Source organism: Carassius carassius, chromosome 28, assembly GCF_963082965.1.
Source record: "Carassius carassius chromosome 28, fCarCar2.1, whole genome shotgun sequence".
Taxonomy (NCBI): domain Eukaryota; kingdom Metazoa; phylum Chordata; class Actinopteri; order Cypriniformes; family Cyprinidae; genus Carassius; species Carassius carassius.
Genome location: NC_081782.1, coordinates 13,197,309 through 13,223,245, shown reverse-complemented (window position 1 = coordinate 13,223,245; position 25,937 = coordinate 13,197,309). Strand labels below are relative to the sequence as shown.

At 37.3% G+C, this 25,937-nt stretch overlaps 3 protein-coding genes and 1 long non-coding RNA gene across 5 annotated transcripts; 2 read left to right on the top strand and 2 right to left on the bottom strand.

Annotated features, from left to right (window-relative positions):
- Nucleotides 1–2,336: 2,336 nt before the first annotated feature.
- On the bottom strand, nt 2,337–13,371 carry abcg4b (ATP-binding cassette, sub-family G (WHITE), member 4b). Its single transcript, XM_059514432.1, has 15 exons — nt 13,180–13,371; nt 11,352–11,592; nt 7,494–7,611; nt 6,417–6,549; nt 6,205–6,255; nt 5,963–6,108; nt 5,753–5,876; nt 5,558–5,672; nt 5,160–5,302; nt 4,706–4,804; nt 4,202–4,370; nt 3,949–4,049; nt 3,623–3,781; nt 3,425–3,543; nt 2,337–3,345 (listed from the first exon to the last, which is right to left on the bottom strand). Exons 2-15 carry the CDS (start codon nt 11,581–11,583, stop codon nt 3,120–3,122), a joined length of 1,935 nt encoding a protein of 644 aa, XP_059370415.1. The 5' UTR covers nt 11,584–11,592; nt 13,180–13,371; the 3' UTR covers nt 2,337–3,119.
- Nucleotides 13,372–15,440: 2,069 nt separating this feature from the next.
- hmbsb (hydroxymethylbilane synthase, b) lies at nt 15,441–20,518 on the bottom strand. 2 transcript variants are annotated; one of them, XM_059514454.1, is made up of 14 exons: nt 20,354–20,518; nt 19,748–19,801; nt 18,803–18,875; nt 18,625–18,674; nt 18,494–18,549; nt 18,245–18,322; nt 17,945–18,022; nt 17,412–17,487; nt 17,156–17,269; nt 17,034–17,072; nt 16,808–16,927; nt 15,930–15,983; nt 15,757–15,843; nt 15,441–15,658 (listed from the first exon to the last, which is right to left on the bottom strand). In XM_059514454.1, the coding sequence occupies exons 1-14, from the start codon at nt 20,375–20,377 to the stop codon at nt 15,479–15,481; spliced, it is 1,083 nt and encodes a 360-aa protein (XP_059370437.1). In that variant the 5' UTR covers nt 20,378–20,518; the 3' UTR covers nt 15,441–15,478. The 2 variants fall into 2 exon arrangements, with proteins under 2 accessions (XP_059370437.1, XP_059370435.1); XM_059514452.1 differs by lacking the exon at nt 20,354–20,518 and adding an exon at nt 19,883–19,985.
- Nucleotides 20,519–20,580: 62 nt separating this feature from the next.
- si:dkey-182i3.9 (zinc finger protein 883) lies at nt 20,581–23,774 on the top strand. Its single transcript, XM_059514430.1, has 5 exons — nt 20,581–20,908; nt 21,154–21,361; nt 21,460–21,548; nt 21,624–21,708; nt 22,179–23,774. Exons 1-5 carry the CDS (start codon nt 20,633–20,635, stop codon nt 23,630–23,632), a joined length of 2,112 nt encoding a protein of 703 aa, XP_059370413.1. The 5' UTR covers nt 20,581–20,632; the 3' UTR covers nt 23,633–23,774.
- Nucleotides 23,775–24,270: 496 nt separating this feature from the next.
- Nucleotides 24,271–25,922, top strand: LOC132108016 (uncharacterized). The gene is made up of 3 exons (XR_009424395.1): nt 24,271–24,696; nt 24,948–25,031; nt 25,591–25,922. It is a non-coding gene; the product is annotated as an uncharacterized LOC132108016 (long non-coding RNA).
- Nucleotides 25,923–25,937: the final 15 nt, after the last annotated feature.

The following is a 25,937-nucleotide window of genomic DNA, read 5'->3' as shown; positions in this document are numbered from 1 at the left end:
AAAACAGCGATATAAAAAACACCTGTGCCTCGTTTTGATATTTAAACATATAAATGTAAGGGATTATTATTATTAAACGTGCAGTACATAACGTTACTCATGTTTATTCAACGAAGCCTTTTTGAAAATCGATCAGTTTTAAAATTGTGGTGAGTTTCCAAAAATAAATAAATGTATGGGAAACACATCCCGCAGCACAACCACCTGAGCCCTCAGTCTACTCATCGCCTTGACTTTAACCGCGTTTGTAGAAGGCACTGCAGCCAGACCGATATACACAACACAGACCGGAAGTTAACTTAGGTCCAGGCGCGTGCGCCCGATGAAACCGTCTATATGACTATCGCGCTTCTTTTTTTTAAAGAATGTTTTTCAAATGAGTTGACAGTTTGGAATGGACAGTGAACGAGCGGGAACGAGGCTACCTAGTCTTTGCTGGGATTGGCCAGAATTTCTGGCGAATGTATCATAGACGAGCAAGTCATTTAGCCTTCATACAATATCACAAGGTTGCATCCTAGTGCCATGGACTATAACATATCAAAGTGATAACTTGTAGAACAAATGGATGTTGTTGTACACAAAGCAAGGGTCTGCAGACCATTGACACAAAGGTAAGACGCGATAACTTATGTTTATTAAGATTTGCTGGTATTATGGCTAGGTCTTGTGCATTTGCACACAAGGGATCGGCTGTTTTAATTCTTCTCTTGCAATTAATGTTACGTTAGACTTCCTTAGCCACCAACTTAATTAGCTAGTTACGGTTTGCGTTCATACAGCAAGTGTTGGGGGAGATGATTGTTGAGTAGTCAGTATCTTGTTTAATTATTGCTTGAATCTATTGCTGAATTCTGAAATAGTTGTGATGATGATGATGATGATGATGAGGAATGGATCAAGTTTTAGTCAAAATGCCTGATGTAGATTGGATGGATGCATGTTGTTGTGAATTGAGAGCAGTCAGATCATGGTGTGATAGTCAATAGTGTTCATGTGCTACACGTATTTTTGCTTTTTCAATCTTGATAACATTTGTAGTGCTTAAGTTGTGTTGTGTGTAGATATGGTAAATTGTACTGGGAATTTAATCAAATTATTACATGGCTTGGTTGAATTCCACTGTAGAATGAAGTCTGTTATTTCTTGATAATAACACCGTTGCCATGAAAAACAGAGCGTTGGTATGGACGCGGCAGGATTCTAATCGTAGAGACGGAACTATTTTCTTTAGCGGAAGCAATACAATCGTGTTTAAATCAATAAACTCTTTTTTAAATCAATATTTTGTGTCAAATTATTGATTTATTTGGTGAGTAGCCATGTAATAAGCGGGATAATGTAGAGCGAGGCCCGATTTTGGGTTAGATTTTTTTCCCCGTTTTCAGTGGTTATAACAAAGCAACATGAAAGAGAAATTTGGTAATCATTGTTTAGGTACATTAAACCACGTCATGGCCATGTCATATTGTCAACATGGTACTTATATGATGATATGAAGCAGATTAGTGGGTCATATATCATATGTCTAATGCTTTGTACGGCTTTCTTCTTCATAAAACGAGTCGCACATCATCACATTTTTGTATACATTTTTATTTATTTACATTAATAAGATACAGGACGTCTTTCAAAACATGACCTGCGCGAAAGAGAAAAAAAATGCATCATTGTACCCACCACTTCTGAAAATGCACTTCTGAATGCGTCTCTGTCCCCACCACATTTCAAACCAAACTGACGCCCATGATTCAGTCAGCAAAATCATACTGCCTTTCACAATTTTATAGGTCCACCCAAGGAATATAATTTATTTTATAAAATATTAGGCTACAAAATGTCTGAAACAAGCAGTTTTACTTTGGAAAACCCCAATCAAACTTACACACAATCATCAGTATCAAGTCCAACAGGTTCTATATATGGACCTGTATAGGGTTTCTCGAAGATGATGAAATGCTTCAACCACTGTAAGCTCTCAAAAAGATTCTGAGTATTTCAAAATAATTCTTGGAAAGACTCTTCCATGAAGCTTTTAAGGGTGGGGCTGCTTTAGTTTCTTTTGCACATGCTATTTTTCAGGTTTAGTTCAGTGAGTCAGAGTTAGTCAATGTTAAAATAATAATAATAATAATAAATTCTAAAAAGGCATTGCCAAATGGCTTTTGTTATTATTTATTGTAAGGGGTCAAATAAATTATAATTAAGCATTTATTATTCCTCTATGTCCTCATATGAACCACAATGAATGCTACACTGAGTACGATTGTTTTGAAAATGCAACAGCACTTCTGATGAATTTCATAATTTTATTTCTTAACACATTAGGGACATTTGGCAGTATGACTTGTTTGCACAATACATTGCTGATATACATTGTATGAAAGTTTGTTGGTCTAAAAGATTATAACTGTGTTTAAATACATACAATTTAGCACCAGGTAAATACAAGTGAAAATACTAAATAATCATAAAAGAAAGAAAACTAATACAATCTACTATACAAAAAGACTGATACAATGGTTTAATAGAAACACAGGCACTGTGTGAACCTTCACAGTCTTCTGGTTTGAATTAAAACCCTTTTCGGACTTGTGCAATGATATGTAAACATCCTCATCTCAAGCTAAACATGTTCATGATGTGCTTTCTGAAACTGGAAATGCAAAAAACTTAATTCTAATCAGCTCTGAGAAAAAAAAATATTAAGTCAATGTTAGTGGAAGCTTAAAGCCGGAGTTAAATGAGTTTGACAACTGCCATAATGAATAGAGAAAGATCAGTAAATTATCATTTGCATATTTAAATTTGGTATGACATCTTGAATTTGGATATAGCAGCCTTGCATAACACCACATTTTTTCCAACACCTGGTATTGCATCATTTTAACACTGAAAAACATTTAAATATTTATTCAGTTTTTTAAAGCCAATTCTGTACACAATGACATTTAATTAATCTATTCCAAATGACAAACAAAACCAGAACATGAAAATTATGAACAAATAAGTCTGACCTTCCTGAGCAGATAATGACACCTTTGGAAGTTATAGTGTATATGTGTAGCCTGAAAACAGGCCACAAGAGCTGCAGACCATTCAAGGCCATGACTTGAATATTACCGTTCTGACTTTATTTTGTACCGAAGAACCAAGTAGGTAGCTAGTCGCAGGATGAGGAAGAAAATCCCCAGTACGATGAAGTCCATGTAAAGCTTGGCATCTTCTACATCTAATAACTGCAGTACTTCTTCAGGTCTTTGGAACTTGCAAACCCTCCCTGGACATTCAAGCTCAGTTCGATTCATCCCATATATGGACAAAATCACCCCCTCAAACCCATACCTGGCAGAAACACAATCAAACAAACATGAAATGTGATATTTGCCTAGTAAAAGTATATACTAAGATATAAATAGCATACCGGACATAGGACACGTAGGAACTCCATTGTAGGTATTCTGGAATGGTGTCAAAGTTCACAAAGAACCCCGAGAATAGCAGCACCGGAATGGCTGTAACCGGACCGACAAAAGTGGCCACCTGTGAAGAAAGATTTTACATTATTGTCATTAATGTTTTAGTCGCAGTCTGGGGCTTTTCTAACAGCTGTAACATGTACCTGAAGGGATGTGGAGGCAGCACCGACTAGAAGTCCAAGAGACTGGGCTACTAAAGCTGTGCAGATCGACAAAGCCAAAAACAGCAAGTAGCGGCTTGCCTCTGGAGGCTGTTCAGTCATCCAGTATACAATACTGCAGTACATGATGGGACAAAGGACCTGAGGAAGAGTGGACAAAGAGTGAATAACAATTAAAGGAATTATCCAAGTCCTTGGTTTTCTTTGTCTTAGATCCATTATATTAAACCTTCAATATTGTCCAGATATGCTCAGCTCATATCATGCATAAAATGGAGTCAGTTAGGCTTAGGCAGGCTGGCACCCACCTGGAATGGAATGTCAGCCATTGTCTTAGCCAGGTAGTAAGCCTTCAAGCTGTACCAGTAGTTTAGATGTTCCCTCAGAAACACAGCCATCTCTAGGGGAACTGAAAGAGGACAGAGAATCTAGGACTCTAAAAACCACTTTCACTTCCTCTGAATGAAAGTAGGACATGACTTTAGACCCAAAACTGTGTTACATGTGTTGACAACAAAGCTGTTACATGACTGCTGCATTCATGCCTCTTCACTAACTTACAGGTAAGGACTGTAGGCATCAGTGCTCCAAACATGAGGAAGAGCATTGAGAAGAAGAGGAAACCAGTGTTGTTGAAGACTTTGCTGGCGTCATTGCCAATATTGAGGTACAGAAGGCCTATCAGCACTCCAATGGAGATGTGTGACATTAGGCGGAGATGTGTCAAAACCTTGTGCAAAAAAACAAGAAACATTTCAAAAACCATATTAAACTAATATAAAAATATACTGTGTATATATATATATATATATATATATATATATATATATATATATATATAAGCAGAATAATTTAATTATTATTTATTGCCATTTTTACTTTCTTTTATTTTTATCTCTTTTATTTTCAGCAGAAAAAATAAAATAGTTTTGTCATTTTCAGTGTTGGTACATTTACTGTGATTTGCATTCATAAAGCAGTATTGTGTCATTTTGGACACAAAACTTAATTAGGAAAGTTTAGGGCTGAGATGCCAGATTTTAACTACATGAGACAACAGTGTACCTGATCTCTGCATATTGTAATAAATGTTCTCTTGAAGAGAATGTAGAACTGAGTTAGAGAGCTTGTTGCAAAAGTATGGCTCTCAACATGCCCTGAATCCTGTAAAAGCAAGTGTAGGAAAGCAAAATGAGTCATTAAAAAATTCATTAAATGTACAAGATTATGTTAAAGCATGAACCATCTGCCCCAGACAGCCTGTACTATTTAAAGCAGGCGGAATGTACTCTTGTGCCAAGTACAGGCTTGTAAGTATCTTTTATATAATCATGTCTTTGGCAGTCAACTCTTATCAAAACATTAAAAAGACAGTTATATCATATCAGTATATTTTGAGATGAAAGAGACTTTTGAACACAGTGGATCACTTCTTCTAGCAAACATCCTGACCACAATTTGTGCAAGTAAGCATTACAGATGTTATCCACAGGCAGATTCTGAAACTTGCATCACTCACTTTGACACATTTTGCAGTGCATGGGGTTAGAGTGGTTTTGTCGATACAGTTGCACTTTTGCTCCAGTGCACACATGCCACCCTGAACAGCCTCAAACAACACTGGGTTCAAGTCCCCATACTCTCCTGAAGCTACTTCAATGACTACACACAAAACAGAGGGGAAATGTATGACGCATGATATACTGGTGCCAAACTGATTACTGGTTATTGATTCTTTGTAATGTGTATAGACAGTTTTTTCATCAAAATCACATTAATTACGATTTAAAATATGTTCTATATTATTTTAATATCAACCAGAGAGACGTTAATTTTATGTATTTGTTTTAAGAAACCGTCTTTAAAAGAATAGCATTTATTTAAAACGGAAATCTTTTGCATTAAAATAAATCTTACTGAAATCTGCAGGATTGTGGTATGTGGGACAGTGAAGGCCCAGTCCTCTCAAATAAGGGATGAGGTATGGGACACTTCCTTTGTATATGCACTGGCCTTGGCTTAAAATATACAGCTGTGAAAGAGACCCAGAAGGAATGAAATGATGAGTGGCATGAACTGAAGATCTCCAAAAAGATTTGCACATGCACATACCTTATCAAACATCTCGAATAGTTTGGCACTGGGCTGGTGAATAGTGCAAATGATAGTTCGCCCTCCTTGTGCCAGAGACTTCATCAATGACACTACCTGGAAACAGGATGCGCTATCCAAACCACTGGACAAAATAAACAGTATCTGTTAATGCTGCAAGCATCTAAATAATGCTGATTTATTTGTGTCCGAATACGATGACATTGTTACCTGGTCGGCTCATCAAAAAACATTACTGGGGGGTTGTTTACTAGTTCAAGGGCAATAGCCAGCCGCTTACACTGGCCTCCAGAGAGACAGACAGTTCGAGTGTGGACACACTCATACAGTCCAAGGGCTGTCAGAATTTCTTTTATCTGCATGTCAACATAAACACACAGAAAAGAGGCAAGATTTTTCACCAGAGGGATACATTTGGGGCAAGTCTGAATGAGGTGATGAGCTTTACCTACCAGCTCTTTTTTCACCTCAGTGTCTTCATTGAGCTTCAGGTTGGCTGATACCTAGAGAACAGTGCAGAAATCATTGAGCTGAGTTTATTGTGTTCCTCATTAGAAATTACTTTTTTTCTGCAGGTGACTAGTGATTGTTATAAATTTGGGCATTAGCACCAAACCTGCAGTAGGGGGCATCCTTTACTACATCATTCACCCTACAGACTCACCATCATTGCTTCTTGAACAGTCAATTGGGGCAGCAATTTATCCTCTTGCATAATGTAACAGGACATTTTACGGAAGGTTCGGGGGTCTCGGAGCTTTCCATTTACCAGGATCTGTCCAGTCATTCCTGTTTCCCTGTAACACACAAGACAACCAGCAGTGTTGGGAAGATTACCCTATTTAAAACATACTAAGTAGTGTAACTATTTCAATTACTTTTATAAAGTAATGGAACTGATTACATTTGATTACTTTTCTAAATTTGAAACAGGCAGGGTTAACCTTACAGTAGGACTCAACATTGATTACTCTCAGACTTTCAAAGTCCTTCATCAATTGAATTAACATTATAATATTTAATTTGAAAGCACAGCCACCACAAAATCAGACTTTGGTGCATCTTCTTACTTTGAGATCATTATGAGGTTAAATACAGATTTAAAATCATTACAATAAATAGTCTAATAGCTATGACACTGCTTTTAAAATCAAATTTTTGGTATGACAACACTGGCATCTAACAATGCCTTGCAAAACAAAAAAAGGTTGATCTTAAAAAAAGCTTATACATAAAAAGCTTATACATAAACCCAAATAGGAGATAAAACAGTTATTGAATAAGCATGTGTCCTAAACTCCTGAATCATTGGTGTTTCATATTTTAGAGCAGTCAATGCAATGTATGAAAGCGATCAGTTAAATCTGTATGTGGGTGTGTGTGAAAAACAGAAATTCTAAAGTAACTCCCTTTGTAATTGTTAACATTTTCATAGGTAACTGTAATTTAATAATACTTTTTTTCTCAGTAACTGTAACTGATTACAGTTACATTTCTTCTGTAATTAAACTACGTAACGCTGTTACATGTAACTAGTTACTCCCCAACACAGACAATCAGTAATGGATAGGTATGGAAGCTTTCAAGATTTAATTAAATTTTTAATTTCATTTAAATAACATTTAAAATGTAATAAACTTATTTATTATTTACCAATAATACCAACAATTGGAATGAAAAATATAACATGTTTTCTCACTATTTTTTGTTCAGATCAATTTTGCACCTACAGCATCCTCACCTGTATCCCGCCAGGATGTTCATCAAAGTAGATTTCCCAGCCCCAGAGGGGCCCATAATGCCAATGAGTTCCCTACTGCAAAACTTCCCCGATAGACACTTGAGTAAGGCCTTATAACCTGGAAGAAAAAAAAAAAGATATGCTTGGCGTCAAACGGTTCTCCTTTGAAACAAACGATCCACTTGCAGTTAATCCCTTCAAATAAGAAGTATGGTTTAATCCGTAAACCTCGTGACTGTACTACATATTTTTCCAAAGCTAAGAAATGTGAGAAAGCGAGTGATAAAAGTGATGAAAGAATTAGACTCCAAAACCTTTAAGTACAGTGGCTAATCAAACCATTCTGGACAAGTCTGCTCATTGACCTTTCTACGAGTCCACCATGATCGCTTTCGCCCACCACATAAGATCTCATAAAAAAACAGTTATGACATTTTTAGCAGTCACTGATATAGTATTTCTGAAAAAAAAAAAAAAGTCTGACTTACAGTATTTCAAAGCAAGGCGCCCTAATTATCAGCCTATTAGTCCAAAAGCTCTGTTCTCACAGTCAAATCGCTGGAAAGCCCTCTCCTTTACCCTTTGACTTTATTCCCATACATGTCCACTGAATGTTAAGAAGTCATTTAATGACCGTCATCTTATCATCATTGGTGGCACTTTTCCTTTAGGCCACAGTGGAAACATAGGGAGTGCTAATTACATTTATCATTTCATTTCAATTTCCATCTATCATATTTACTAATATATTTAATTCTCTATATGATCATCATATTGTGCATAAAATGTCAGCAGCCAGTTTTGAACTGAAAATGTTGTTCTCCCCAATGATGTTAGATGTGATCTCATCTTATTTAAACTACTTGTAGTGACCGCACTGCAAAAGTAAAAGCCCTGTTGGCATTTGAAGGCTGTAAAAGAGTAGAATCTTCCACACTGTTATGTTTTCACCAATAAATCACTCAGAGTAAAGAACCATCTGCTATCTTCAGGCCAGACTAGACTGTGCATGAGTCAGTTTCATCAGATAAAAACAGTGATCGAGTCGATTCAGGTGCCAGTTGACCCTCCGGAGTCGAGTCAGGTGCCTGTGAACTCCCCGGAGTCGAGTCAGGTGCCTGTGAACTCCCCGGAGTCGAGTCAGGTGCCTGTGAACTCCCCAGAGTCGAGTCAGGTGCCTGTGAACTCCCCAGAGTCGAGTCAGGTGCCTGTGAACTCCCCAGAGTCGAGTCAGGTGTCTGTGAACTCCCCAGAGTCAAGTCAGGTGCCTGTGAACTCCCCAGAGTCAAGTCAGGTGCCTGTGAACTCTCCAGAGTCGAGTCAGGTGCCTGTGAACTCTCCAGAGTCGAGTCAGGTGCCAGTGAACTCTCCAGAGTCGAGTCAGGTGCCAGTGAACTCTCCAGAGTCGAGTCAGGTGCCAGTGAACTCTCCAGAGTCGAGTCAGGTGCCAGTGAACTCGCCAGAGTCGAGTCAGGTGCCAGTGAACTCGCCAGAGTCGAGTCAGGTGCCAGTCAACTCTCCAGAGTCGAGTCAGGTGCCAGTCAACTCTCCAGAGTCGAGTCAGGTGCCAGGGAACTCTCCAGAGTCGAGTCAGGTGCCAGGGAACTCTCCAGAGTCGAGTCAGGTGCCAGGGAACTCTCCAGAGTCAGGGCTAGTCACCGATGACCCTCCAGAGTCAGGGCTAGTCACCGATGACCCTCCCGAGGCAGGGCTAGTCACCGATGACCTTCCAGAGTCAGGGCTAGTCACCGATGACCTTCCAGAGTCAGGGCTAGTCACCGATGACCCTCCCGAGGCAGGGCTAGTCACCGATGACCTTCCAGAGTCAGGGCTAGTCACCGATGACCTTCCAGAGTCAGGGCTAGTCACCGATGACCCTCCAGAGTAAGGGCTAGTCACCGATGACCCTCCAGAGTCAAGTCTAGTCACCGTTGACCCTCCAGAGTCAGGGCTAGTCACCGCTGATCCTCCAGAGTCTGGGCTAGTCACCATTGACCTTTCAGAGTCAAGTCAAGTCACCGTTGACCTTTCAGAGTCAAGTCAAGTCACCGTTGACCTTTCAGAGTCAAGTCAAGTCACCGGTGATCTTCAAGGACTGAGTCAAGTCACCGGTGATCTTCAAGGACTGAGTCAAGTCACCGATGATCTTCAAGAACTGAGTCAAGTCACCTCTGATCTTCATGAACAAAGGCAAGTCACCTCTGATCTTCATGAACAAAGGCAAGTCACCTCTGATCTTCATGAACAAAGGCAAGTCACCTCTGATCTTCATGAACAAAGGCAAGTCACCATTGATCTTCATGAGCAAATGCAAGTCACCAATGATCTTCATGAGCAGTGTCAGGCCAGCACCGATCTTCTGGAGTCCAGTAGAGACACCATGGAATTACCAGAGTCCCGCACGGAAGTGGTGGGCTTCTGATCCGCCCTGGGGGCTTTGTGCATCGACCACAGGGATGTGGTGGTCTTCTGCTCCGCCCTGGAGGGCTTCCGCTTTGACCACAGGGGGGTGGTGGTCTTCTGCTCCGTCCTGGGGGCCTTCCGCCCTGACCACATGGTGGTGGTGGTCTTCTGCTCCGCCCTGGGGAACACCAGCCTCGACCACAAGGATGTGGTGGTCTTCTGCTCCGCCCTGGGGAACTCTGGCCTCGACCACAAGGTTGTGGTGGTCTTCTGCTCCGCCCTGGGGGGCTTCCGCTCTGACCACACGGACGTGGTGGTCTTCTGCTCCGCCCTGGGGGGCTTCCGCTCTGACCACACGGACATGGTGGTCTTCTGCTCCGCCCTGGGGGGCGCTTGCCCTGACTACACGGTTGTGGTGGTCTTCCGCTCTGCCCTGGAGGACTCTGGCCTTGACCACAAGGGTGTGGTGGTCTTCTGCTCCGCCCTGGGGGGCTTCATGTTGTTTTTTCCTTTTGTTTTTGTGTTAATGTCTGTCCCTGTTCCTATCTGTTAGTCTGGCCCTCCGTCCCTCCCCCTGAACCTCCTCCGGTCCTCCTCCCTCCTGGTCTTTCTGTGTTGTGTTTACATTCTGGTGCCTGTTCCCCATGTTTTTCTTTTCTGGCCCTCCGTCCCTCCCCCTGAGCCTCCACCTGTCCGCATCCCTCCTGGTCTCTGTTTTGTGTCTGTCTTGGAGCGTCTGGGAGCCGCTCCGTAGAAGGGGGGTACTGTCACAGTGTCTGGGTTGTGTTCCTTGGGTTTCCACTAGGTGTCCTCAGTTCCCACGGTGTTTATTCATGTCCGTCAGTTCGTGCCCTTGCCTTGTCTTCTTGTTTAGTTTAGTTTAGTTTATGTTTTGTTTGGATATTCTGGTTTTGACCCTGTCTGGACTGTTTACCCCTGTGGATTACCCTTTTATAAATGACTTACCTGCAAATAGGTTCCCTCTCCTGTGTTATCTGTAACACCGAACGTGACAGATAGTTCACCCAAAAATGAAAGTTCTGTCATCATTTACTCACCCTCATGTCGTGCCAAACCTGTATGAGTTGCTTCCTTATGTTGAACATAAAATAAGATATTTTGAAGATTGCTGGTAATCAAACAGTCGGTGGTTCCCATTGACCTCCATAGTAGGAATATAAATACTATGGAAGTCAATGGGAACCACCAACTGTTTGATTAATCTTATTTTATGTTCAACATAAGAAAGCAGCTCATACAGGTTTGACACGACATGAGGGTGAGTAAATGATGACAGAACTTTCATTTTTGGGTGAACTATCCCTTTAAGATCTGTTTGGAATGAATGAGATCAAAACTACAAGTCATGCACTATTTAGGACCGATGAGTTAAATGAGTTTGACAGATTATTTATGGTTACCTTGATCAAAATGTGTAAAATATGATCTCCTGACCTTGTTTCTTCCACCACGGCCCTTCTCTGATGGCGTAGGACAGATCCATGAACTCCAGGTCCACAGCGGTGCGTTTGGGCAGGTGAGAGAAGCGCTGTGCCTCTGTGATGTGGTTCTCTACCTTTTTCAGATGGGTTAGCAGTGGAGCTTCCTGTGGTTGTGTTCCTCCATTACACAGGCTATCCTCCATAGTAATACTAACTGACCCAAGTTCAGATGCTGTCACTGCCATCCCAAAGGTCTAAAGAGAGCAAAAATCATTCAGTGCTGTGACCATATCGGTCAAAAGTTGTTTTTTAATGGTATAAAAATATGAGTCTTTTATTCTCCCCAAGGCTGCATTTATTTGATCAGAAATACAGTATAAACTGTAATATTTTGAAATATTATTACAATAAACAACTTTAATGCATTTTAAAATAATTTATTCCTGTAATGCAAAGTGGAATTTTCAACAGCCATTACTGCAATGTTCTCTATAAAAATGTATCAACAGAGAAGTACAGAACACCCTGATCCATGTGATAAACTGCATAGTTACATTTTTTTACATCTAATATCACTGTCCTCTATTAAAAAAATGCTATGAGTCATCATAATGTACATCACTATTCAAAATGAGAAATCTTCAATAGGAGCGTCTTCCTATACTTTCCCCTTGAAATGCAAACCTCTTTACACTGTCTGCTCATTCAAGAGAGGCCCTTACTCTGTCAAATTGATCTGGGTTAGAATTTGGAGCTCTTCTAAAAGGCTGGGATTTGGTTTCCTCCGAGAGACTGCTTTATGCTGACACATTGAATTGACTAGCTAGATGTAAGTCCCTGGAGTTTGGAGCCAAAAGGAAGAGCGAAATCAGAGAATGTAAGTAGCCAGGTCAGAGACAGACATCACTGGCTCAGTCCCACAGAGAGCACTAGGAGGGGATCGCTCCAGTGTTCACATGAGAATTAGTAGACTGTGCTGTGTGGAGCCAGCCTGTACAATGGAAATCTTGTTGGAATGTATTATAACCTGTGAAACATAATAAGAATTCTTCAAAGACATACGGGCAGAACAAATTATCACCACTCCTCTGATTTTTGCCCACTGTTTAGTGAGACACTGTGCATGTTAATATACAAGTGTTACATAACACACATCCATAAACATGTGCATACAGTTTGTTTTAGAAAATGAGGCCGGTTGAAATAGTAGTTAGTGTGTATTCAATAATTTTGTGAACATTAACCCTTTAAAAGGAAAAAATTTATTTGAGAAAATAAGTGAGAAGGCTTAATTTAATAAGTGAGAAGGCTTAAATAGTATAAAAGATTTAGGAAATTGTATTAAAGAAAAGAAACATGATATTATATAGTATGAGCCCTAAAGTATTAGAAAACAGCAATGTTTTGTTTTGTGCTTGCCCTTTTAAGAGTTAATAACCTTTTACATTCCAATATAAAGAATGAAGAGATTTGGCTTTGTAGGCTAATCCACAAAGAATTAGTAGTTTTATCTCCCTTAATACCATGAGCATATATTAACACACCACATACATATTTAAAAATATAAATGAATTATATAATATAACACTATTGTATTAAATAATTATTAAATAATTAAGAAAACCTAGTTAAGGTTACTAACAAACTTCTTTAGATTCTAGTATAATAAAATGGCATAGCACAGTATAGTAATATGATTGAGATATAAGATTAAAGAATAAAACTATAAAAATATATTTTTAGATGTCATGTTGTTGTTATAGTCACAGATGATGGTTAAATAAGGCTAATGCTGACAATGAACTGCAAATCCTAGAAACCAAATTCTTGAAATCACTCACCCAGGTTCGCACTTGAGAGGAAATGTATTCGTTAAAAGTGTTGAAATGTAGAACACTTTTCTCTTCACAATAGGTAACAGAAGCAGGTCGTGCTCCTCTGGTAATACCGTACAGAACTGAATGAAAAACTTGAGTCCTGAAGGAGAGTTTCGTGGAGAGGTGTCACGCAAAACCTGGGATGGATGGAAGTGAAGCCAGACCACCGATGATGCGCGAGAGAAGAAGACATGCACGCTCAGCGAGCGGTCCCATGGAAACCAAAATAAGCATTTATTTGATTCATCTACTTTCGATATTTATTGCAAGATAGTGTTATAATTTATTTTAATGCGTCAATTATAAAATGTTTCAAATTATGTTTTAAATATATATACATAAAATCAATACAAAAATGGGAGTTCCGCACAAACATGTACGTGTCTTTGAAATGCATGTTTGTTTATTAAAGCAGGTATAAGATTATAGACTTCTGTGGACAGTGTGCTATGTAATTTCCTGTGAAAATGAGTGGACGCGATGGCAACATGCTACAACCGGTTTCCAGAAGAAACCACACGCTAATAAAGCAAGTTCATGCTCAAAACAAGAGCATATCTTCTGGTCTGGACTAGTCTAAGCTTGACAACTTAGAGTCCTTCTGTCTAAATGTCACCTGGTGCCTGGAAAATAGATATATATGAAGCATCAATCTTGGAAAGTATGTGTCCATACTAAAATTATTTGATAATCTTTGAAAATACTTTTTTTTATGTTAAGAGGTCAGAGCAGCGTTTCCAGCTCCAAGAAAAAAATGTATATATATATATATATATATATATTTTATTGATGTATTTCAGCACATCTTTATACAATTGAAAAACAAGAACATAGCCTCTCTGATATATTTCAGTCAAGACCATTATTAAGTCTACATAATAATTTCTCTTTGCTTTACTCTTCTTTACATTAACTCTCTTCACACAAGCAGAATCAATAATCAAGTAATGTACAATGCTTAACTCAACTAACCTGTCTTATCTGATAATGCAGAAAAGATTTGCTTTATTTACTATCCCCAATACCCTCAACCATCACATGTGAGGTCTTGAGTACAGCTTATCCCAGTGGTGTCTCACTGTCGAAGGCAGTTTGTATAAAACAACACGATAGCATCCATACCGCTTTATTTATTTAGACTGGAAAATACAGTACGTAAAGCCAAACAACTCCAAACTTACAAAATGCGCCGTTTTATGTAAATGTAGACACCTTATTTCAAAATAATGACAATGTCAAGGCTATCAAGTTATTTAAAGATTACAAGTACATCTCTGACTCTGAAATGGACATAGAATTCTATAATTTCAGTACATTCTAAGAATCTTGCATATACTCACATTGATTCAACAACCAAAAAAAAACAAAAAAAAATCTGTTGCAGAATACCAAGTTTTATCATGTTTCATCATACAATTGCAGGCACAAGAATAAGTCCAGAAAATACATTTAGCCAAATAAATAAAGCATGAATTTGTATGAATTTGAGTGGAGTGAATGAAAAGGCTCAGGTAATGTTTACAAACTCCATAAATGACATCTTCTTCAGCCTAGAGCTATTACACTAAGACATTTGCAGAGATTATATTTTGAATTTCCAGGCAAAAATGTTGGATTCAGTTTAAAGGGTTCAATGACTACATTCGACAAATGCATAAAATATATTTGTTTAAAAAATCTGAGATGAAATGAAAAACATTCTACTATCAAACTCTTTATCTATGGAAAAAAAACAGCTGACTAAATTATACTAAAACGTTTTGTAGTGGTTATGCTGTACACCTATATCAGAGTCAGTGAAGGTAAACTGTAGATGACTCTTTAAGCAGCTTCAGAAAATATACACCCCAGAATAATTCAAGTTTCAAATAAGCATGTGTTTAGATACAACAAACGCCATCTTAAAAAGGCATGATTGCATCATGGCTTAATATAAAATGCACAAATAATTTCGATCTTTTAGCTCTCTGTAATGCAGATGATCTTCATGTTTGCCAGTGTCTCTGTTACACTGTGAATAGTGGAGTCATTATTTTGGCATTATTATTATGAATCATACTGCAAGTCTGTTTAAAGTAGTAACTGCATATTGAATTTCACTAAACATCTGTAAATACAAAGACACATTTTCTGTGAAAAACTAACCAATATCTTAATAACACAAAATATAAAGACCACTGGATTACATAACACTTGTTGACACTTGTTGCTTCTGGAAACGGGGTTGGTTGGTCTTCAGCTACAGGTACGGACTGTTATATACCTATCGTGCATCATTCAGCTGTCTGGCTACAGTCAGTATCTCTTTGGCTCCTTTGCTGAGCAGCAGATTTCCGAGGTCCACTCCTAACTTCTCTGCAGCGTCCTGGGCTGCTTCTGACACCTTTAAAGCAGTGATGCCCACACGCTGGACCTTCTCGTCAACTTTCTCCTGCTCCTCAACCTGGAGACAATAAGGTTACAGATGCTCAGATCAGTGTCAAATTCAAAGAAGGATTCAGAATATTGGAATTTTTATTTCTCTTGTTATGGATTAACCACCTGATTGTCAGAGCTGATGCTTGTCTGCATGGTCTCCTTCAGACTGTCTGAACCATCAAGACTGTACACCGCTCCGGTCAGGTAGAGCTGTAAAACATCACACAGTTATTCAGATCTGTCTTTCAGATTTTCTAGTTGGGTAGATCATAAAACAGCATGAAGCTCTTCACTACCTGTGAATTCTTAACTTCAGTGTAAACAGCAACTGGAACACTGCATCCCCCTTCCTATTAAAAGAAATAGGTCTTATAAATGTATTCTTTGCATTCTTGTTAGTTTTAAAACATGTTTATATCATTTGGCAGAAAAGGTTCTATTTAATGACTTAATGTAATTCATATTATAATTAAATTCACTGTACCTTAAAAATTTATTTAAAATAAAAATATTTACACTACCATTTAAAAGTTTGGGTTTAGTAAGAATTATATATATATATATATATATATATATATATATATATATATATATATATAAAATTGCATTTAATTGAAGTCCTGAAAAAGAATAATCATATATTAAGCAGCACAACTATTTTTGCCATTGTGGTTTACCATTCAAATGTTTCTTGTAGGGTCATTCATGATTTATCGCATTCATGTGTGTGTGTGTGTGTGTGTGTGTGTACAAATACAAACACATATGCATATATTTTAAGAAATATTTGTATGGATATATATTTATACTTGTAAATTATTTAATATAAATGATAAATATATTACTTTTTATATATTTTTCCTTGATATATACACATGATATACATAATAAATATGTACACACATATAAAGTATGTAAATATAAACTTTTATTCTGAATGCAATTGATTGCAACTGATCATTTGGCAGATCTTGAGCACCATATCAGCATTTTAGAACAATTTCTGAAGGAATATGTGACTCTGAAGAGTGGAGTAATAATGCTGAAAATTCAGCTTTGCCATCACAGGGATAAATTACATTTTAAAATATAATAAATAAATAAATATTTCACAAATTACATCATTGATCCAAAAACAGGTGTGAGGAGTATTCGAGTGCAGCAGGAAGCCTACCAGGTGTTTGAGGAAGGCTCTCTCTGAGATGCATCTCAAAACAGTGTCGGAGTCATTTAATACTGACACCATTTCCAGGATGTCCTGGTCTCGAGCTCTCACCTCGACTGCCAGAGCGCCCTTTAACAAGACAGTAAGAGCAGCATGTAAGGTTCAATGTGATGGAACAAATGCACTCACTACTGTACAAGAGATCAGGACTAAAGAAACACTGAACGTTACCCACCTGTCCAACTGCATACATGCAGTCTTCAGGCCCAAGGATCTGAAGCAAGATGATAACAACCGAGGTCAATATCTTCAAAATCTTTATTGCATTAGCATTTTAGGTTCATTTAAGTATGATACCTGGCTGATGCGATTCTCCCAGCCCATTCTCCGGAGACCAGCTGCTGCTAAAACGATGGCTGAAAAGTCATCTTTTTCATCCAGTTTCTTTAGACGAGTGTTGAGATTACCTCTCTGAAACACAACTGTTAAGGTATAACCTCACAGAAAACATCAAGTGCCTGTTAATACACTGAAATGATCATTTACCTGCTATCAGCATCTACATACAATAACAGGAAGTTCGGTAAAAATGCTGCACTGCACTGAAAGATACAATGTCTTTAAACTCCAGATGAGGAAATCTCTTCTTTAGTTGTGCGGCCCGGCGAAGAGAACTGGTACCTACAACACTTCAGATATAAAATATATCATTTATTATTCAAGAAAACAGATATCAAATTTATCACTACAATTAAAAATATGGGGGTTGATAAGATTTTTTTATATTTTTCAATGAAGTCGTTCATGCTTTGCAAGACTGCTTTTATTAGAACAAAAATAAAAATAATAAACACGTGATCCTTCAGAAATCAGTCTAATATGCTGATTTGCTGCTCAAAAATCATTCCTTATTATTATCAATGTTGATTTATTTGATAAACAGAATGCTAAGAAGAACAGCATTTAACTGAAATAGAAATCTTTTGTAACATTATTAATGTTAATTATCACTTTTGATCAATTTATTAACACATCTTTACTGACTAAAACTATCAGTTTATTAAAACTTCTAACTTTTAAATGCTAGTGTACTTTAATATATATTTAAACAAATATATAGTTCTTTGTACTGGGCACTGCTTTTACCTCTTGTTGGCTAGAGAGTCTAGACGTTTGCCTTTATGTTTGGGGTGCAAGACAACAGCATCATGGGGGTTTTCTCGCCTTTGAAGAGAAGGAAATGTTCATCAAAAATTAAAAAAGGATTTGCAATGAGCAATACCCTATATCAGTTTTTCCACACACTTTAATAATTATTTATTAACTTTTAGGTTGACGTTTGTCTGTAACATGACATGTCAGCTACTTTTAAGATAAAAGACCCTTCAGATGTGGAGGAACATAAAAGCACTTCAGAACACAGAGACACTATTGTGGTTTCCTTACTTCAGCACAGATCCTATAGTGAAGCCCACAGGAAGAACAGTTGGCAAGTCTTTTAAAGAGTGTACAACCAGGTCCACCCTATAGAGACACAAATATTACAACAGTATTATTCATACAGAAACATAAGCACCAGTGTAGCAGCACAAAACACCCTGAAACATCAAATTCACCAAAGGACCAGTGAACATATCTGTGTAAAGTGCAAAGTATACATAAATGATATCAAGAAGTAATGAAGGATGGACTCACTCATTTTTTTCCAAAGCATTTTCCAGTTCCTTTGTGAAGAGACTCTTTTCACCAATCTTTAACACACATGAATTACTTATTACATCAATATCACTTCATTAAATAATCCGTTTTTTTTACTTCTGACTTACTTTGGATAAAGCTGTGTCAAGTATTTTGTCTCCTGTTGTTGACATAGCCACTGAAACGAAATAAAAAGACTGAAGTGGATAGCAATTTAAAGAGGGTGAATATTAACTATATCATACATGCTAAACTCAATTCGAAATAAACAACAATTGTTTTGCATATTTGGTGATGATCTCTTACCTATTTCAAATTGAACATCAGGGTGTAACTCCTTGAGTTTCTCTACAACACTGTCTGTCTGAATTCGAGCCAGCTGAAAAGGGGAAAAAAGTAACAAGAAGGTTCAACGACATTTCCTTTTCCACAAAATATGAAGGTCTTTTACGGTTCATCTTCTTGTGGAGGGCTGTAACTGGTTTCTTTACTTAAAGCAATATTGTACCCACCCTAACAAAGACAGAAATCTTATCAAAGCCATCATCACAACTGGCACACCCAATCAAACTTACATTTGTACTGCTGAGTGATGGTGAAGCAAAATACAAAGACTTTATCTATAACATTGAAAGTAAAAGTAAAAACATATTTTGGAAAACTTGAGAACATAACTAAGACACAGTGGTACTTTAAACACATGGATTTTTTCCAATGACAAGCAGTCAGTCATAAGAACTGAAACGTGTACATTTAAATTTCTCCAATTTATCAGGTGATGAAAATGAGATATTTTAGCTATATTTTAGATGGTCTAATTTGCATGTACACTACGGTTTAAAAGTTTGGAATCAGTAATTTTTTTTAAAGAAATAAATATTTTAATTCAGCAGGAAGCTTTTAAAATGATCAAAGAATCAATAAACACATTTATAATAGAAAATATATTTTTTAAATAAATGGTTCTTCTTTTTTTGTCAAAGAATCCTAAAAAAAATGTGATACAGTTTCCAGAAAAACATTAAACAGCATAACTGTTTTCAACGTTGATAATAATAAAAAATATTTCTTGAGTATCATCATATTAGAATGATTTCTGAAAGATCATGCGACAATGAAGACTGGAAATATATAAATATATGAAATCTAAATATATTAAAACATGTAACATACTTTTTTCACAGATTATTTGAAATGAATATATATGAAATCAAAAAACAGGCTATAATAAATGTACAAAAGACATTTTACCTGGCTTTTTCTGGTGCCAACACGGATCACCCTGCTGACTTTGCCATCAGCATCCTGTGAAAGCATAATTTTAAGCAAAATCAGTACCAACACAAATATCAAAGACGAACATGTTCCTTTGGATTATGTTCTGACCCTGATGTATTTATAAGGTCCATCTGCCATTGTAGGGTTAACTAGCAGGAGTCTTCAGAGGAAGAGAAAGCAGTGTGTAGAGAATATAAAGCAGGACAGAATGATGAAGGAGGCACACGCCCCAGTGTCCTGGCTTCAGCAGATAAGACAATAATAATGTCTATTCACTGTGTCCGTTACACACGAGGGAGGAGTAAACAACACCTTTCATAGAGATTTCATATTCGACCATACTACGTTACACTAAAACTTTCTGAGTTAAGACGGTTCAGAAGCAACTTCTTTTTAACCACTAGACCTAAACCAATTTAACGTTAGCAATTATGCTATAATCGCATAACTAATGGAGCTGCATTGTATGGTTTACCAGTGATGTCAAATAAAAGTGGTTAAAATAGAGTTAAATTTGGTTTTCATTACTCAACTCAACTTCTCCAGTTTTGAGTAACGTAAGAATGAATGAAAACATACCTGTAGGTTTGTCTTTTCCGACATAATGTAAGATGATCCAAGTTATTTAGTGCTGATCTCGTTGAAATTAAAGTAATTTCTCGTTCATTATTGTACAAGAGGAAATACTGAATTGGGACAAATGTCATTCACGACTGTTACCGGTTGGGTGTGACTTCCGTTAAAAGTGCGGCATTTTGATTTCAAAATAAAAGTCATTATGAGTGCGCCGTCACTGGACACGGCAATAATCGCAGACAAGACGACCAACGTCTTTTATTTTGAAGACGTTTTTTTTTTATGGAAGTGAACACAGAAATCGCGGTATCGTTTATGGGCTTACTTCATTCACTCACTTTATATATCAGAAATGACAGTTACCGATTGAGCACAATGGCGGAGTATGACCTATTCCGCAAACAGACTGTGTCTATAATGACGCTTTTGATAGAAACAGTCTTAGACGAGATTCAGAGAGTGTTTGAATGTGTGGCCACATGCCCATCTCACAGTGAAATCAGTAACGTTAGTGACAGAGATCTGATATCGGAGATGAATGAGAAACAACGCAGACTGGTACGATTGTTTTCATTTTGCAGCTATTTTGTATGCTATTTAATTATCAATAAATTGTGATTATTCAGCTGTGGTAGTCTTTAATTTCTATGCTAGGACACATGTTATGTTAAGGACTTCTATATAATTCTTTAAATTAAATGTTGAGGTTCATCCTTCTAGTTAAAAAAACTAAACATTTAAGCAAAACTGAACATTTATGAATAAGTCCAGATGAATTAATCAGTAGTTATTATCTGTTGCAGGTCAAGCTGACAGCTGTGATGGAGACCTTTACCAAGGTGGCTGTTCAAAAAATATGCAAAGTGTTCAGTTATTGCTTTGCGCTTAAGCCAACTCAGTTTCAGGGTTTTAAAAGTTACCATGATGATGTAATAAATGTAAAAGAGTTGGTGAAGCAGCATGTAAAGAAACCAGAAAGTAAAAACAGTCATGCTGTCAGAGATATGTCTGGTAAGACTTCCTGCATATGTTTTAATGTCAGAACATTCAATCCACTTGTAATCTTAACTGTAGTAATTTCATTCTCCTCACATATTCTGCAACTTTAGCTCCATCAGTGTCTCAGGAGAGACATAAACTGCTCACTGTGTTACCTGAAGAAACTGTTCAACCACAAGATTCGGTTAAAGGCAGAGAGGTGAGTTCATTATTGAAAAGATTGAACTAAAACGGTAGCATCAATGTTCGTATTGATTCGATTTTTTCCTTTCAGTGTGCAAAGGAGGATCAAGTCTCTGAATTTTTTCCTGAGTCATCAAGTAGTGGACAAGAGAACCTGGTGCAAGCATTTTTTATAGGTATGTGCTGCACAGCTTTGATATTTTTGTGTACTATCTATATAAAAAGTAAAAAATTGGATTTACTTGTTCATTGATCAATCAATCATTTATGTAAACTGTACTTCAGTATTTGATATTATTAAATTGTAAAATATTAGACTCTAGACCAGTGGTTTTCTTCTTATGCATTTATTTTATTAAAAAATATAGTAAAACAGTATTAGTAATGTCACATGATCCTTCAGAATCAATGCTGCTCAAGAACCGTTTCTTATTATCAATGTGGAAAACAGAGGAAAGCATAAATAATTGTTCTTTGATTCATCAAAATTCAAATGAACATCATTTATTTGAAATAGAAACCTTCTGTAATATTATTAATGTCTTAACTGTGACTTTTGATCAGTATATTGTGTCCTTGCTGAATTAAAGTATTAATTTCCTTACTTTCAGCTTTCAATAAGTGGAACCCTGTTAATGTTTTGCAGTTGAAAACAGCACCATCGCCTCTGTTGAGGACCAGCAAGCTGAAGAAAACGCACAAGCAGGACAAATAAGTACAAAATCTAAAAAACCCAAGAAGACAAAGCCATATGACTGTAAAGAGTGCGGAAAGAAATATTTCTATAGACGCTCACTAGATCAGCACAAGTGTGGACATTTAAAAGGGCCTCACAGTTGTGAGCAGTGCGGGAAGAAGTTTAAATACTTAAAAGGATTAAGAAAACACCTACTGAATCACACAGAGAAGAAAGGGATCTGTAAAACATGTGGGAAAGCCTTCGTAAATCTTAAGATGCACGAACGTGTCCACCTGGAAGTGAAGCCGTTTCTGTGTTCCACATGTGGACACAGCTTCACCGTGAAGGGAAGTTTACTGGCACACCAGAGGATCCATACAGGTGAGAAACCGTACAGTTGTGAGATCTGCGGGAAGCACTTTACACACTCAAGCAACCTCGCCTGCCATCTGCTCACTCACTCCAATGACAGACCATGGAAATGCACCCTCTGTGACAAGACTTTCAAAACGGAAAAGAAAATGAATATGCACCAGCTCGTGCATACGGGAGAGAAACCCCATGTATGTAACAGATGTGGGCAGAAGTTTGGCCACATTACAAATCTCAGAAGGCATCTCCTCATGCACAACGGTGTGAAGCGCCATGTCTGTGAAATCTGTTCCAAGCAGTTTTATCAGAGCAAGTCTCTGAAGAGGCATATGGGAATACATGGAGCCCTGAAGTCATTTATTTGTGAAATATGTGGGAAGAGCTTTGTTTTTAACTATGCCCTACAGAAACACTTACTCACACATGGTGATAAAGCCAATCTGAATGGCAAATCTAAAGATGGGAAGTCTTTCCCGTGTGACGAATGCGGAAGGTGCTACAGTTCGACCGCTATGCTCAGAATACATCAGAGACTTCATACGGAAAAGGATCCGTACATGTGTAAAGTCTGCGGCAAAAGCTATAGCAGCTTGTATTCGCTGAAGGAACATGAGAAGCTTCATTCGGGGTTGACACCGTTCAAGTGTGACATCTGTGATAAGACTTTTACTCAGAAAGTTGGTTTGAAAATGCACGAGGTTGTTCATACCAAAGCCAAACCATACAGATGTTCTGTTTGCGGAAGCCAGTTCGGGCTTCCACACAGTCTGAGACTGCATATGCGTATTCACTCCGGCGAAAAGCCACACAAGTGCGAAACGTGCGGAATGTGCTTTCGCTTATCTGGAAACTTGAGGCGACACGAGCGGATCCACACCGGCGAGAGGCCGTTCAGCTGTGAGGTGTGTGGGAAAAAGTTTGTGCAACTCAGCCATGTGAAGGCACATATGCAGATCCACACTGGTGTCAAACCCTACACGTGCCAGAAGTGCGGGAAGAAATATGCATACCGTAGAAATTACAATGATCACAAGTGTATACCTGTGTGAAAAAGATGCTGCCTTAAAGCATGCTGGGAACTCAATTGAATTGCCAATTTATTTGTGATATTTAAAGTTGTTGATTTTTTCTTCAGATAGATGACATAACAAAATATTTAGAATAGCACAGTGTTTACATTTGGTTTGAAAAGATGGATTAATAGTAATCAAATTTTCAAAGTACAGTGTACTCCATGTTCAACAATAAACAGTTTGCAGAGAATGCAGTGAATTTTCTTTTATTGTTATTTTATTGGTGTTTTATTTGGAATTTTGTTAGGAAAAACACAAGAGTCTTCACTATTCCTGTGGGTAAGATCTCAAGAGTAAAGAGCCGATTAAATAGTTTAATGGCCAAAAAGAAAAATTGTTAAACATTTGACTTATTTAAAAATCTGTACAAAGTTCTCCAGCTTTTTGGCTTTGGCGTTAAATGATTTTTATTCTAAAAACGTTGCCTCGGAAGTGAACACGAACTGTCCACGTTATGGATGGTCGAGAGTTTCTCAACATTTGCAATTCAAAGCAAAACATTTTGCATAACACAAAAACAATAAACAATCTTATTTGGCAAATTAGCCAGAACTATAGTGTTATCTATAAGTTTAATTTAGTTTGTTTATCTGTTTCTACAGGGCACATTTTCATTCATATTTTAATGAAAAATTATTAATGGTCAATGGCGCATATTCGCATAGTTTTATTTTGAAATGGTTACGAACTAAAGAAAAAGTATTTAGCGCAGAGTGCAACTTTTCTATGGAGTTTGCATACCTGACTTCATATTGAGAATTTGTTATTCACAAGCTATTATGACTATTAAGATAATTTAATCAATTTTTTAAGGCGTTGGATTGCCAATGCAGAACGTGCTTGCTTAAATATTATTTTGGAATAATATTTGTGCACGGTTTCTAATTTATGCACTGCTCGTAGCTGTGGTCACTGTGTCCAGTTAGGAGTTTTTTCAGAGTCAAACTGCTCTGTTGATCTTATTAATGCTGGACACGCCAAAGACGTGCAGCTCTGTCGAAACTCATCTCAACATGAAACAAAACGACACTCAGACTCAGGTAAGAGCTGGAGTTATTAATATCATCTGTAACATAAATGGTTAAAGGTGTCTAGCTTGTATTAAAAAGAAGAAAGATAGATAGATGGATGTTTCTATTTAATGACAAAAATATGTTTATATTCCTTGATGGCAAATTGGTTGTTCAGTATAAAGTGCTGGTATGGTATATAATATGCATATGAAACTTTTAGTACTATTTGTTAATCTAGTGCTTACATGTAAAACATTTCCATGTGATGTGAATGACAGGATACACAGGAGAGTCATGCAAACAGATGTCCTTTAGTGGAGGACAGAGCAGAAGCAACATTCAGACTGTAGTAATTGTTTATGGTAAGGTAAAGTTGTCATATTTGCATTATCATTTACAAAAAAAAAAAAAATGTTTTCCTTTTTTTCCCAATTTCCCCATTAAGAATTTTCACCCTGCTTATTTACCCCTTATTTTAGCTTTTATGTCATTTATATGCTGGTTTTCCCAACAAATTTAACCTCATTGTCATGCATTTATAATTCTTAAAACAGTCTTAAAATTTAAAATTTACTTAAAAAAAAAAGTATGACATTGATTAACATTACAATACATCAGAAGTTCAAATAAGTAGCCAAATAAGTAATATCTGCAACAAATTTCTTCCATTTTGGACTGTGAATAAAAGTCAAAAAGGTTGGAACCACTAAAATAGACTTAAGGCTATTTGATATATATATATATATATATATATATATATATATATATATATATATAGGAAAAAAGCCCTTTGATTATATTCTAGTTTCAATAGCAAATATATAACAAAAGGCATTTTATGTGATCTTTGAAGCACTTTGAAGAGGAATCTAATAGATTATATGTTCAACACTTTGTATTATTGTGTTGTTTTTTCACCAGCTGATGACAGGTTATTCTGAAGATCAGGAAGGTGTGTTGCAAACGTCAACCGAGCAAACTGAAAGGCCACCAGAAGACGAGTCTTTGAATGTGAGCTGTGTGGAAAGGCCTTTCCAAAGATGTTTTCTCTAGTTCACCACAAACGTGTGCATTCAGTCATAAAGCTGCACTGCTGTGAAAAATGTGGGAAGAAGTTCTCACAAGTAAGAGCGCTAGAGACACATCTCTGCAAACATATGCAGAAGTTTGAGAAGTTATTTCCCTGCACCACTTATGGAAAGAGCTTCAGAGACCTCGCAGCACATGAACGGGTCCACGCGGAAGTCAAACCATTTACCTGTGACAGT